Source organism: Rhipicephalus sanguineus, chromosome 6, assembly GCF_013339695.2.
Source record: "Rhipicephalus sanguineus isolate Rsan-2018 chromosome 6, BIME_Rsan_1.4, whole genome shotgun sequence".
NCBI classification, from domain to species: Eukaryota; Metazoa; Arthropoda; class Arachnida; order Ixodida; family Ixodidae; genus Rhipicephalus; species Rhipicephalus sanguineus.
In genome coordinates, this window is record NC_051181.1 from 111,347,391 (window position 1) to 111,363,227 (window position 15,837).

At 46.7% G+C, this 15,837-nt stretch overlaps 1 protein-coding gene across 1 annotated transcript in view; it reads left to right on the top strand.

Annotated features, from left to right (window-relative positions):
• LOC119396173 (cadherin-like and PC-esterase domain-containing protein 1) overlaps positions 1 to 15,837 on the top strand; it is a 131,255-nt gene that overhangs the window by 90,389 nt on the left and 25,029 nt on the right. Inside the window, exons 10-11 of the mRNA XM_037663263.2 lie at positions 6,373 to 6,616; positions 9,267 to 9,371. Of these exons, the coding sequence (XP_037519191.2) occupies positions 6,373 to 6,616; positions 9,267 to 9,371 (349 nt within the window). The remainder of the gene's footprint in view (positions 1 to 6,372; positions 6,617 to 9,266; positions 9,372 to 15,837) is intronic.

The window sequence follows — 15,837 nt, forward strand, 5'->3', positions numbered from 1 at the left end:
TGTCGCCCCCACTAGATTCTACATCATTGTACCACCACACGTCACGCACTAAAAAAATATACGCACGTCTCATCCGTCGTTGAAAGAAAGATCGCAGTAAAATCGACTATAATCACTATAGGTGGCGAGACGTCGCCCGCTTAATTTCTTCCATGCGCACTCCAATTGCCTGAAACTTTCTACCCGCATTCTTTCTTTTGCTACATTTACATTTTAGCTCCTTTTACTTGGCTAAAAACTTGTCAATACTGCGGCCCCGGGCTGCGCTAAAAGGGCCACTTACTCCAACTTGTCTCGAAAAAGAAAAATGTTTGGCGTTGTTAATTGACGCCCTCCCAATCGCTCGGCCTCTTTCACCCCACGCAGTTCGTGCCGGTCTGCCACACTTTATTTTCATCTTTGCACGGCCTAGTCCGAGCGACGACGTGTCAAAACCGGCACCTTTCTTTCTTCTTTCCGTCTCTCCTTTCTTCTTTATGTATTTTTTTTTCGCGATAGGAGCGTTGCACACAGCCCACAGGGCCTCTGCGGTGGACAGCCTCAGTCAGAGTCACGTTTTCTGAAAGTGCGAGTGGTTCGTTATAAGAACTGGCTGAGCAAATTGGCGCCAGGGAAATTCGTTTCCTTTCGGCACGTGCCTCTTCGCGACTTTTCTCCAAGGCTCTGGCTCTATTCTTAGCGAAATCTTTTTCTGTCTTTTTTTCTTCTTTGAGTTCCCCGCTAGAACGCTCCCCGACTCTTAATTACGGTAGTATTAACATAGAAGTATCCCGTTTTAGCATGGGTAATAAATTACATAAGATCGTCGTGATATTATGGCCGCGTCTTAAATCTTGAGAAGCACGTACGCTTTAGATTTGTTGGCCGGTAAAATTTACTCAAGATGCACGTGATGACTGTTTTGTGTGCTGTGTTTACGTGCTCTTTCCGAGAGTGTCATCACGATGTGGAAATTGTGACATTAAACTTAATGCGAGTATTCAGTTCGACAGCTTCCAGAAGTCTACATAGTGAAATCAGTGCTCAGGGTTGTTTAGGCTTGAGGAGTATTAATTCCCTAGTCTATCCAAACAAAATATTACCACCGATGTCGAGGCTGCATTTGAGTAAGCGCAATGTAAATTCCAAACATTTCTCGGCGAATGAAAAGCACCTTGGCCTTATCTATCTATGTATCTATTGCATATCTTTCGCGTAGAGATCGCATAACCTCTAGCGCAGCTGACACCTCACCCTTGGGCGTGCTGCGAATTATATGATGTGCTCTTCGGAGATGCCGGAGGACATGAGGTGATCTATCGGTCAGTCGGTCGGTCGGTCGGTAGGTTTCCTTAACTTGATATGCGCCTAAAGGTCATGAAATGAATAGTGTGGCACGCGTTTTTGCCTTGGTGTGTGCGAGGGCATGATATGCTTAATGACATTACATGCACACCGTGCATGTCATGACGTATATGGCAAGATGCCATTGTGGTGCCAGGGTGGTCTTTTAATATGTACCACATGGCGCATGTACATTACATAAGTTAGTGACAGCTCAGGACATGAATCACGTGATATACTTCTCATCGATATCATTCAATGAGTGGTACAAATAATATGATGCGTACATAGTGAAACCAACGTGGTGATTTCATTTGCACGGCATATACCACAAGATCCATGCACGCATACATGACAAACATGTGGTAATGAATGGTGCGTGATTTATGTCATAAATCTCACGAAGGGCACGTCATTCATGACATACACGGAGTGCATAAATTACAAGATGTCAGTGCAATCATTTGAGCTGAGATATTTCAATATGCATGCCATAACACGAATCACATGACATGGCATTCGTGTCATGCGATGTATCCTATTCAATCGCATGAGACCAACATTGGTTGGCCAGTTGTCAGTGTTGTGTAATGGGGCCTCGTGTTTGATAACAATGAATTACCAATGGCAATTGCTGGCTAAGTGCTGGCTAGCGCCAGCTAGAGCTGGCTGGTCGTGCCTAACTGTTGGCTAGCGTGTACTAGTTCTGAAATGTCCATGTTGGCTAGCTGTCAGCTATCGCTGGATAAACTTGGCTAACAGTCAGTTAGCACACCGTAATGTTGACGAGTGATGGCAGGTCTTAGGCACGGTCGTGTAGTGCTGGTTATGCGCTCTTAAAACAATGTAAGTATTGCATATGTATTGACTGTCACTGGTTGTACAGCGTTGCTAGACACCGCAGGAATGCGCCAAAGAATGGTTGCTATGACATCCCCTTCTGCGCTCCCGGAGCGGCCTACGAAGCGCGCGCTCCCCTCCCTCCATAGCCGTAGACAAGAAAAGAAAACCTTGGCCAGGCGGCGCTGCTGCGCCTCGCAAGAAAGCGTCCCCTTTTTGGAAAAACTTCAGCCGACGCTGCATGGTCAACGGCGCTCCGATGGTTTGTTTACGTTGACATGAAATGTAAATAACTAATTCCAGCAGATTGAGTTTTTTTTTTTTTTAGTTAACCGCTTTAGGTTTCAAGAAGGTTGTGATGACTGAACTTAAATGAATATATTGCAACATGATTCAGTTCCGTGGACAGAATCGGAAAGCAAACTAGCGGTGCGGTGCGAGCAAGGAGGTTTTGTAACCTCCTTGGGTGCGAGGGCCTGATGCTGCAAAGCAGGAACGAGCGCTATTTGCCTTTTTTCCTACATTTCTTGGGAGCGGAGGAACTGCAAACTAGGCGCGTTGAATGAGAACGCAACATTGTCTGTACGCACCGCAGAACCGTGGTCTCCGCGATCGGCACCGGCAACGCGCAGCCGGTGCCGATCGCGGAGGCCACGGCACGGGCAAATGCAGGCATGCAAAGCCACACAAGTGGCGAGCGCTCAGAATCGCGAATGGTCACCGGCGTTGGCGTCTGCTGCGTAGTTCGTGGTAGCACGTATATTTGCTGTTCGTGCGCGTATAAACACACGTTAGCACTAATCTCATTTTCTTTTTCATGAGTTTGAAATAAGTTTCAATGCATATCGTGGAGGTCAGTCTTGTTGCTTCTTGTCACTGCTAAGCTTCAGAGAGTTAGATTAGTAAAATTAAGGAAGTTGCGAAATAACCTTGCGTCGCAGTTGTGGCTGAAGCGACAGAGCTCTACAGGGCAGAACAGTCCGTTTGGATTCCGTTATTTAAGTAGCTGGCTGTCTGTCGGTTCGATGTTGTGGCACGAGTTTTGTTATACCGAGAGTGCAGGGACGGTTTGCTGCTCTCCCACAGTAGAGTATAATATAGTGTGCCTTTGAGAGCGCAGCCGTTAGGCGCCAGTTCCTGCGTTGAGCGGCGTCGCCATCGTCGGCGTAACCGATAGAGCGAACGAGGACGAAAGAGAGCGAACGCGGAGCGCAGCGACGCCCAGTGTTAGCATATGCAATGCCTCGTGCCTGCTCGCGCTTCTTGTGACAGCGCAACGCATGCCTCATGCGCTCGAGAAGTGGGTTGACCTGTGAGGCTTGGGAAAAGAAGACGTGCGTTGGTCGAAGGGACACTGTGTGTGGAGCGCTCTTGCGGACTCTTAGATCTTACATCTAGTTTTCAGGGCACAAATTCGCCCATAATAAAGAAGTTTTATAGCGCAGCTCTTAGACGCCCGTTCCTGCGTTGAGCGGCGTCGGCGTCGTCGTAACCTACAGAGTGAACGAGGACGAAAGAGAGCAAACGCTGAGCGCAGTGGAGAATGAAAGACGGCGATAGCGAGGAGGAGAGAACGACCGTGGCGAGGCAACAGGTTCCGCGCCCGCCGCCCGCGGCGCCACAGTAGTGTGCGCCGTCGTGCGGTCGCCGATGACGTCATCACTAAGGTATGTGGCGAGGGCCTCCATCGATGCTATATATGAAAATAAAGCGCTGCATGAACGGAGGCCTGTCTGCGGCGGCTGTTGTGGAACGGGCCCACGCGCTGCATTCCGCGGTCTGCCAGTTAGCGAGGCAGTCGTACCTCAACTTATCGCACAATTAAAACACTTAAAGAGGTGCGCTCAGAATTTGCATTAGGCAGTATCGTAATCGTCGATGAATTTTATAGGCATGAATTTCTTTTAGCTTCTATTGATGGCGGCCTTCAAGCAGGGGCGTAGCCAGAAATTTTTTTCGCGGGGGGGGGGGGGGGGCGGTTCAACCATACTTTATGTACGTTCGTGCGTGCGTTTGTATGTGTGCGTCTATATATACGCAAGCAAACCTGAAAAATTCCGGGGGGGGGGGTGGGTTGAACCCCCCCAACTCCCCCCCCCCCCCTTGGCTACGCCCCTGCCTTCAAGTGAACTTGAGCCAACGTTTTTAGATTATTTCAGTTTGCAGACTAGCTTCGAGTGGCGGCCAGGTTTTGTCGCCGTCGCGGCGTAGCGTTGAGATCGGTTGAGATGCAGTACGAAGGGCGACGCTTGCTTCAGCTGCGTGCTTTTGCTGCGTTGTTGGTGCTCGCGCGTTAATCACTCATGTATTCTGAGGTTTCACGCGTTCCACCAAGGCATGAGCTCTTTGCTGTGATCGTGCGTACGTATTTGAGTACATACCGCGAAGTGTAAGCGCCGATTCTCGACATGCCCAGGTGCAGCGCGCCGTGTTGTTCGGGGCACGCTTCGGCTTCGGCAAGCCGTAGCACGACATTTCTTCGTGGGAGCTCTTTTATGTTTAGAGGAATTGAAACCAAGTTGTTTTCAGTTTACCTGCAAAGGAACTGGGTCTGTTTCGACACTTTTTGAACCCTTCTTGGCGCACTTCGGGACTGCGATGTGACATAATAAGTGTCGGTTGTCCCGTTCACAAGGACACCACTGCTGCAATATTATCTGGGGTATTTACGTGCCAAAACCACGATCGATATGATAATGAAGCACGTCGTTATATTGCCTCCGGAAATTTAGACCATCAGGTGTTTAACGGGCAGTAACATCGCACATCACACGGTCCTCTAGCACATCCACCGAAATGCGATCGCAGCGGCTAGGATCGAACTCGCGACCTTCGGGTCAGCCGTCGAGCACCATAACCACTGCACTACCGAGGCGGACCACCACTGCTGCAGAGCATTTTGCTGCCAAAGACGCTTGCAAAAGCCTAAGGTCTTCAGAAAAGGTCGCATCCGCAAAAAAGAAATAAAGCTAATGTGAAGGCTTCCCGCACTGTTCCGTCATCGTAACCAGCTTGAACCGACGTAGTGGTTGCGGGGTGTGCGAATAGTGATTTTTGAGGCCGAATGGAATAGTGACAGAAGCGAATAGAATTGAACAAGGTATACTTTTTGAATAGGCCACGAATTTATGAAACAGCCGTTCTTAATTAGAACAAATTTAAATTGATGTTCACGTCCTCGTATTCATATCTTCATTCATTCATTCATTCATTCATTCATTCATTCATTCATTCATTCATTCATTCATTCATTCATTCATTCATTTTGCGCTGTTTATTATCGGTATGAATATCCAACCAGTCAAGTCAACTACCTTAGTAACTTGGTAAGTTACTAAGGTACCCCGGGAGCGGCGCGCAATTGGAGGATGACGCGCAAAAACGCTCTACAAGAGTTTCCCAGCCGGCCTCCACTGCTGGGCTGTAAATATTGTATATAGTGTTGACCCGTTGTTATAGTGTATTTATCGTGTATTGTAGTGTATTTATTATCTATTGTAGTGTATTTATTATGTGTTGTTCAGGAAATTTTATTGCGCCAATAGGTGAAAATTAATTTTAAAAATAATTAATTAATTATACTCAAAGGTCTCAAAACTTGACATTACATGAGAAGTAATGCCAGAAAGAAAGGTCGGTTAGGACGATGGCAGATAGAAGGGCATTCCATATATATATTTTTTAAAATATACACGGCCCGTGTGAGTGGGTACATGACTACATGAAAGTATATACATTGCCGAAAATTCATGTTGAAAATTTAGGTTTCGCCTATACTCATATACAGCTTTGCTGTAAAAGAAGGTCGATACGTATTAGAATGGGCGCATGCTATCGGTACACAGCATTTGTAGGCGTATGGCGGGAGGAACGCACTGGAATGGCAGTTATCGGGATGACAGTTACAGGGATGACACTTATCGTACTTTTGCGCCAATTTGTCCACGATATGATTGTGAGGGACGCCGTGGTGGAGGGCTCCGGAAATTTAGACCGCCTGTGGTTCTTTAACGCGCACCTAAATCTAAGTACACGGGCCTCAAACATTTTCACCTCCATAGAAAATGCGGCCGCCGCGGCGGGATTCCATCCCATGACCTTCTGGTCGATGGAACATTAAAACCAAGCCGATTAGTATTAATGGTCACCGCGGGACACACGCTCGCTGGTAAACTAACCACAGTATCGGTCTGGTCTTTTTGCGTGCAGGCTACCCAAGTGCTTTCAGCTGCTTGGTGTGGACCTGACACTGAACACGTCCTTCCAACCGGTGGTTACCGAGGTGAACGGGCAGCCCAGCTTTTACCGGAGTCCCAGAGCAGAGGACGAGCCAACCAACGGACTTAAGCAACGGGTGCTGGCCGACAGCCTCAATCTCTTGTTCGGCGCCCGATCTGTGGCCGACCAATTGGCTGAAGCTGTCGACGAGGTCTTCGAGAATCTAGGAATCATGGTGGGTGTCGCTGAGAGCTACAGAAGTGGCGCCTTGAACCGCGCAACTACGATGGTGCAGTGTTTCTAAAGTATTCCTAATACGGTATCAAAAGTATACAGGGTAAAGTAAAGAGGCTGGTATTGACTTCGCAAAATATCTCGCACTGAAAGAGAGACGAAGAAGAAGATGATAATGATGCTTCTGAGATGATTTGATCCTACCCAATCAGAAGAATCAACCAAAAGTTGTGCGGATCATGTGGTTTTAAATTCGTTTCGACTCCTACGGGAGGTTACGGCGTCAATTAGGAAGAAGAGTTATTCTTAATGAATCCCAATTTTACGCTGCTAAATAAACCACCTTGCGTAACCTTCAAAACCAACAAATAAACAAACAAACGAATCATTATAACAGAAGGACATTAGCAAAAATTGTTTGCGATTGTCGTAGCTATAAAATCGATTTGACTCGAATATGAATTCCTTCTCTACAGCACTGCATATATTCCCGTCTGAGTGTAGCGGTGCAGAAGCCCCAAATGACAACAGTACAGTCGAAGTAACTGGCAGACCGAGTTGCCGCATTATAATTTCCATGGTTCTTCTGTTAGCGGATAAACGTCGGCAGTGCAGCAAAAACTGTTCATTGTTTTTACCTCATGAATTAAATGAACATAAAAGAGAGATCGCCAGACCAGCTCGGTGCATGTATTTTAAGGAAGAGAACGTTGACACGTCCTCATTCTGTTCTTCTCTTTATTCGTATTCGCCTCGTTACGGCAATGTTGTATTTGAGATGATCTGTCTAAATGGGATACATAAATCACGTAATAGAGAATGTTAGAATAGGGTACGCAAAGCTTTGCTTTAGCATTGGTCGCCACTGCGTTATGCGTTATCCTTCTGGGTACCCACGTTTAATTGCGGAACTAGCGTATTGTACCCAACGAACGCTATCTCTGCATACCCTACTCTAAAACTGTCCAACGTTACTGTGGCTTGAGTATGAAATCAAAGCGTAATCAGGGTGAATTCCTGATTGCGTGGGCCCAATGTTAAAACGTTCATACGTGGTATTGGATTTTATTTCGCGCCTGGCGCCCGTGAGGCGAGATCCAAGCTCCGAAGAAAAAAGACACGCAGGAATAGTAGGGATTCTTATACAAGAGCAAATGTGATTTAAATACATCGTGAAGATTTAAATCCCTGGTGATTTAAATACCACGGGCAATGAGTACGTTATAAGTTACCTCGAATATTCGCCGCTTGAAAGACAATATCAAAGAACGCTGGCCTCCTACAATGAAGCCATATGCGGATGTTTAGGGCCAACGTCTCAGAGACGGCAAACGTAGCTTATGTTCTTCGTCCGCCTTTACGTCAGTTAAATAGCACTATAAATTGATAGCTGCACTTTCATTATATTTTGCCATGAAGTAAAGGGAGGACGGTTAATTGGTGTATTCATGTAGGACGGGTAGTAACCGCGGAGCCGAACCATGAGAGTGAAATAACTAGGAGAATAAGGATGGGATGGGGCTCATTCGGCAAGCACTATCAAATCATGAATGGTAGTCTACCACTATCTCTCAAGAGGAAGGTATATAACAGCTGCATCTTACCGGTACTTACCTACGGAGCAGAAACCTGGAGACTTACAAAGAGGGTTCAACTTAAATTGAGGACGACGCAGCGAGCGATGGAAAGGAAAATGATAGGTGTAACCTTAAGAGACAGGAAGAGAGCAGAGTGGGTCAGGGAACAAACGGGGGTTAAGGATATCATAGTTGAAATTAAGAAGAAGAAATGGATATGGGCCGGCCACGTAGCACGTCGGCAGGATAACCGGTGGTCATTAAGGGTAACTGACTGGATTCCAAGAGATGGCAAACGCGTGAGGGGGAGACAAAAAATTAGGTGGGTAGATGAGATTAAGAAGTTTGCAGGTATAACGTGGCAGCAGAAAGCACAGGACCGAGTTGATTGGCGGAACATGGGAGAGGCCTTTGCCCTGCAGTGGGCGTAGACAGGCTGATGATGATGATGATGATGATGATGAAAGGGAGGACGTGGATGTGTAATATTGTATGAATGATCTCCCAAAACTGTGTCCTCACTTGATAAGGTAGCAATTACCGGAGATTAAGATTAATCACCACGACGTAGTTAATGATATCAAAAAAAATGTTTTGAAATAAAATTTTCAGGTGTTCGCATTTCGAACGGTCATTCTTTTTATTCTTTAGGTGTATGCTTATATACTATCCTATGTGCCTTGGTAACCGATTACCATTTTCACCTTCGCTTCTTGGAATGTTCGTGCATGCGCACCGTATTTTAAAACTCGAAACAGAACTCAGCGAAAAACCACCGCTTCTGCGGGAATCGTTTCATTTTGATTCTTGATCTTTCGTTAGCAATTACATCTATGCAAGCAAAGAACGACCCCAACTTTGCAAATATCCAATCCATTATACGAAACGTACGTCTTTCAAAGCATAAAGATGGGCACGTTCTTTTTTTTTTTTGTTGTTGCTTAATTACCACCAATGAATATGTACCGACGTGCGTTGCGTAAGATGCAAGACGCATCTATTCCAAGAAAAACTTCCTTTATTTCATCACGTCGACTCTCGTAGCGAACTGCCGTATCGGATCGTTCATCGCAGGGCCTCAGCTGCCAGATCTCCCACGACCTGTGCCTTAGCCGTGAAGACCTGGTCTTTCTCATGGATACGCGAAGGGAGTCTATGCAGACGGGAGGATTTCAGCAGGTGAGTTGTACCATGTACGTTGGCAACGATCATGAAGGAGCGAATATAATGTTCTCAAAGATAACGTGATTCTTTTTTGTATTGCTCCTGCTTAAGGTGCGCACTTGTGTTGCCTCATCACCTTTCCGCATAACGCACAGCATGCTAGGTCGTTGGTTTTGATGACCACAACTCTCTTGCAGAAAAAAGATCCTGCGACCTTAGATTCGAATGTATTCTCGTATGCACAAGCTCACATAAGCCCGATTGTAGTTCTTAGAGCAGTGGTTCTTAAGCGGGGGTCCGCGGACCACCGGGGGTCCGCGAAACCCATCCTCGAACAACAACAACAAAAAAAAACACCTTTTTTGAAGAGACATTATGTCCAGACTTTATCATTTGTTGTTCTTCGTGTTCACATTAACTGCCTCTTTGTGATTTTTCTAAACTTCCAGATTTGATTATATAATATTTTTTTTCTGTTTTTCCTTCCCCAAATATAGTGCAACCAAGCAGGTGCATATATCGGTTAACCTTGTTTGCGAGGTCATCAGCTTGTTTGCTCGGAGGCGTGTCTTTCCCACTTGCCCAGGGAGGGGAGAAGGTCATAGGCGTGCGAAGGGTTCTGCATTAAGATTGGAGGGGTAGGGGGGTAAGGTTCACTAATATATCAAGCTGCACGAGCTGTGCAATTGAGAGTGCGGTACACAATATAAACCTGACATTCTTGTCATCAAAATTTGGAAGTTTGTTTGTGCACGGCTTATTCCAACATTATACCACTTGTCTAAAACAGAATGCATCTGCCAATTATCACTACTAAGGTATTCATCCCGGGGGGTGGGGAAGGGCTACCGTACCTGACTTCTCTGAATTTGCTTGTTATAGTAAATTGAGGTGCGACAAACTGCGATAACCTTGCCGCGGTGGTTCTGTGTCTCTTGCGTTGAGATGCTGGTGGGAACGAGATCACAGGTTCGACTTCCAAACAACGGCGACCGCGCTCCACTGAACGTGTATAGAAGAAACGCTCGTGTGCGCATCATTCTTGCATCAGGATAAGGCAGGCATACATGCAGTCAAAGCACGAGACAAGCGCTCCTCGTTGAAAAGGTCGATACCCTTTTCTCTGCAACAGTCCTGAAATAGCGCATTCGCTTTTAAAACTGCAGTATGCACAAATTAAATAACATGGAAAAGAGAGCACGAGCTAGAAAGATCTCGCACGTGTAAAATACGCTAATGATTACGTATGAAATTGACTGCGAACACGCAATGTATTCCCTCTTAAAATGTTTGCCAACATTTTCTTTTTGTTCCTCGGAACGCACAACTTTGAACAGCGGCCCTGAAATTAAACGTCACGGAAAGTTGTACGAGTACTTTTAAAACTTTTAACCCCAAGCACTTAGTGGCTGAACAGCGAACTTAAACTGTACTCTTTTTGTTTTTTGCACGCCATTCTCAAATAACGAAAGTTTCAAGTTTTTTTTTTTTGTTTTTCGTTTGTCGAGGGCCGAACTTCAATTGGAAGCGTGGCGAAGCGCTTGCTTCTTTTCCGCACCGCTTTCTAGCCCACAAGACTTCCACAACGACGTTCGTTCAATGACAGTGACGGCGGTTTCTGCGGTCTTATATGAAATAAAACAATAAATCTATTAACGACTCCCCGCTGAGTCGAAAAGACGTCTAGCTACCTTATCCCCCGGCCCCTCCTCCGCCTACCCTGCGGTATTTATCCTGAGGACCGCAGAAATTGGTCGATTTTTCGAGCCGCCTCAAGTCGAGGGAAGGGCCCACGATCGATTCTCAAGGCTGTGCCGGGGAGCGTAGCCTTGCTGGTGGTAGCGTTCCGTGGCTTGTCTCTAGTATCTCGCGGCAATTGCTTGTTTTTTTTTCTATAGTTTAATATTTCAGAACTGCGGTGCAATTTCGCGACATCACCGTGCGTGCTGCAAATGGGAGCACCGAAGTAATATTGGAGGCGGTCGTTACCGGGGCTATATCTTAAATTTTCCCAGCATTTTGAGACAGTCTCGATACGATACCGCCGACGTGCGAACACTAATTTCCAACAGCTTAACTGTAAAATGAGCAGCTACCGCCTCCACGTTGCGTGCGTAATTGCCTGCGGCCCCGTTAGTTTTACGACTCTAAACGCCTCCTGCCGAGCTCGCTAATATTTATGTTTTTGAATACGTTTCTGATCAGACATGCAGCGTTTCGGCGGTTCCTCGATTCGGACCCTCGTTTTCGTCGCTGAAGATTTGTGGTGTGTGTCGCAATATGTAACAGGCGATTCGCCGCGGCGAAGGTGTGAGAAATTGCCTGAGTAATACGTCATCTACGGCCTGCTGCGCGCGCTGAAAACAGCGACAAGGGCGCAGTTCGTTCGACTACCTACCGCGGCGCGACTGGTCAGGGACGTTGAGAATACAGACACGTGCATGGTAGACGGGTTGCTAGAGTACGAATCCATCAACGTCGTTGTTTCATACATAGCAGTCTATACGCTGTGGAGGCTACGCAAGAAGTTCGGTAAGCAAAGTGTGTAACTCCGCGTGCCTCATAGCCGCGTTTCGTCGTCGTAAGCGCTCGTGCCAGAAGAGCGAGGGTATACGCGTGTCAAGCGTCGCGACTTTTCAAATAAAAAAAAAAACGAAGAAACGAGGACAACGATACAATAAGAAATGTAGCACGGCATATTCACAGCCGTAGAACAGAGTTGTTTATCTCTAAGCTACCAAAACTTCTAATTTATATTACACTGCATAAAACTGAAAGAAATGAAATTGTGAGTGCAAAAAAAGAATGAACTATTTTTTGGAACGAACACATCTACTGCAAGAAGTCTCGCTAGCCTCGGCTACTATGGATAAAACATAGTACAGCTGCAGATAACGTCATCAACGATAATAAGAATTTTGGGAGTTGAACGTGCGAAAGCTACGAATTGACAAAGAGAGACGGCGAAAAGGGGACTCGGTAGTAATATCAGTCCCCTGGGTTTTTTTTAACGTGGACCTAAATATAAGTACACGTGTGCTGTTGCATTTCGCCCCCTTCGAAATGCGGCCGCCGCGCTCTGGAATCATAGTCTCAAGTAAAGTTGTAAGACTTTCGTCAGTAACACGCAGCTTTTATTTTGCATTTGGCCGAGCATTCATGTATACAAGGCAAAATCACTTTTTTTCCGCGAGCGGACTCTAATTCAGCTCGACTTGTTTTCCATGGAAGTTTCAGCCGCTGATTTTAAAGGCGATATTAGACAGTTTTAGGTGAGCGTCTGCAACAGCTCTGCGGACGCAGCCTGCCACTGGGAATTGCTGGCAGCCTACGTCCGCAGAGGTGCTGCCGACGCCCAACTAAAACTGTCTGTTGTCCGCCGCCGACGCCGGCGTGTGTCGCAGCTATCGCGCGCAATAAAAAAATGAAATAAAGAAAAGAGAAATTATGGGTTAGACTTGCAATCGAGCCCGGGAATCCTGCATGGCAGTCTGCCGCAGAGCAACGCCAAGTGATTGAAAGCTTCAGAAAAAATTGGCCGCGTATCTGCGTGCTTCGCTGCAAATGTCGTCTAAAGACGATAGAAGAGGCGCTGCGTGAGATATGGACGCCATCTGGCAATACGTCGGGAAACATGAGTGCTGTGTTGCGGGCTGGTAGTCCCGGCGCAGCAGCAGGCGAAGACCGGCGGTGACCAACGCGACCGGCGGGGACGCCAGCCAGCCCGAACACGCGGTTTGGCTCGAAGCGCTGAAGCAGAAGAAACGTCCGCACTCAACGAGTACTCTCCACACACTCTTTTATCGCCTGGGTAAAACAGGAATGCCAGAGCGGCACCCCATAGCATTCGTACAGTTCAATACAGAAACGAAACCGAAACGCAACAATGAGCTCGTGCAGAGGGCACGGAGGAAGGCAGGTTTCAGCGCAGTCGCATTTTCAGCGCAGCTTAAGAAACTAGGGTCTTTAGAACTACGTCTGTATACATTTTCTATTAAAGGAACACACCATCTAATACTTACCTAGTGATGTTGCGCCTCAGATATGCGTAATGTTTGCTTTTTGATCGAGCATGTACACAAGTATGAACCTAGTCAGCCGTTCAAGATGGCTGGCCCTTGGGCAAGTGGTTCAACGTTGGCCGAGTGGCTGAATCGAGTGACGTGCCGACAAACAGAAAGACAGACCAAAATTTCTACGTTTAAGTATCCCGAGAAAGACTATCGTCGTTAAAAGGCCCTATATATTGGTCATGTTGGGCGAGGAATCGTTTTAGCAGCTATGCAAATATTGCGTGGTAGATGCGCGCAGTTGCACCAGGTGTCGCAGGAATGGCATCTTCATGAAATCGCCCCGGTGCGCACCGGGGCGCCAAGGCGCTACGATGATTGGACGAAACGGTGCCCCGGGGCGCACCGGTGCGATTTCATGAAGATGCCATAAGAGATATGCGTGGGTGCTTTAGAGCTGCCCACCCATAACAAATGGCTCAGCCATAATTCATAATCATCAGTCACGTAGTCGACAACGTTTGCAATTACGTAGATGCACATATTGCGTTACAGACGCGTAGTGGGTACTTCGCCGCTTCGCAGAATGATGAAATATAGCGCAGTGGGTACTCCGCAACTATACTTGCAGTATTCTCCCTAACAGAGTTTACAACAGGCTCTTAGAAGGCCACTCCTCCAATTTACGCGGTTACTGTGCTGCATGTTCCGCGCAGGCCTGGAGGGTTTTTTTTTGTTTTTTTTTTCATCCAGCAACCATGACAGTGTAAAGCGTGCCGGCTTCATCTCTAGCTGTGAAATGCAAACAAGTGCAAGCTAATTCTGGAGCCAATAGCCACCTGGCTATCTTCCACGCACATTTTGTGACAGTACGATCTATTATGTGTGCGCCTGAATTCAACTACCATATTTTCTCGCATGCTACAAGCGCGCTCGTTAGCACTGGTTAATTTTGGCTAAATGACGGATAATTCCGACTGTTGTCAGCTACATGACTGCTATTGTCGGCTAAAAATGACTAAATAATTGCTTATATTGGCTAGGCTGGAAAATGTTCGATAGCGTTACTAAATGATGACTATGAATGGCCCGTGTTGCAAATGATGGCTCTTCGATGTTATAACCGCAGCGTTATCTTCACTCCATCTCTTTGCAATGAGAAATTTGTCGACCGATTTTTCTTGAGTATTCTCCTCCCTTCTTCTGTAATGCTTAGTTGTAGCATAAGTGCGCATGAGCTAACTTTCGATTTGGCAATATTCAGTTACACATATCGCTTTTTTTAAAGTTTACAGTGAAAGCTGTTATAATATCGAAACAGCTGCCGATTTTGGTGCCGTAGTTGTCCGCTGCTGCCGCTGCCAGAGTCCATAACGAATATCGCGTGAAATGAGAAAAGAATATCCAGAATCGAGGGGTATTTGAATCTAAGCCCTCTGCGTGGCAGGCGAGTATCGTACCACAGAGCCACGTCGGGGCTTGAAACTCCTTCACAAAAAGACCCTATACCGACGTCATGTCGGGCAAGGAATCAAGTTAACAGATGTAATATAGCGTGGTAGAAGAGTAAAACAACAACTAGTCATCACGCAATGCCAATTGCGTATTGAGTGGGCGGTTTAAAGCTTCCCACTCATTATAAAGAGCTTAGCCATAATTCTTCATCGTCATTAGTCACAGCATCATCAAAGTGCACATAACGCTTTACAGATGTGTAGTGGTACCTCGCTTCTCCGCAAAATGACGAATAATGGCACAGGGGTTGCTTCTCTACTCATAAAAATTAGGACGATTTTTGGCGACGTGGGTACCTCGTAAGTGTACTTGTAGTAGTTGCCCAAGACGTAAACAGGCTTTAGAAAGGCCGCTCTTCCAGCTTTCGCTGTGACTATGCTGCGTGTTCTGCGCAGGCCAGGTGCTTTTTTGTTTGAACTACTTATTTCTTTAAGCATCGCTCCGGGCAATTGGCGTGCGGTCTCTCGGAGTGGATAGGGCTACCTCGCCGAGGAACAAACAAACGAACAACGAACCAACCAACCTTGGCTAAGAAATACAAAAATATAAATAACAAGGAAAACGCCGGAAAACCAATCCTTGGCGTAATCGCAAATGCGTATCCACGTGTATTGACCCTGTCTGCCACTATGTTGCCTGCCCACCTCGTCGCCTTATCTCGAAGACATCAAAAGATAGAACAGCACCGTGCTATAGAATAGGAGGGTATGCGGTAGACGTAACTCTCCTACCGTCACGCAGTGTTACTTCGGCATAGCTGTGCTCGTTGGAAGCGTACGTATCGACGGCTTCGCGCCGGAGTCGAGACTGCGAGTCGTGCACTGCGGTGAAGCTACGAGTACGAGAAAACAGAAAGAACAGTTGTGCACTGAGGTGAAGCCGTCAGTGTGGGAAACAGAAAGAGGGCTTCGGCCCGTTTTACCGTGTTACCCACTCTCCGTCGTGGAAAGAGTCTA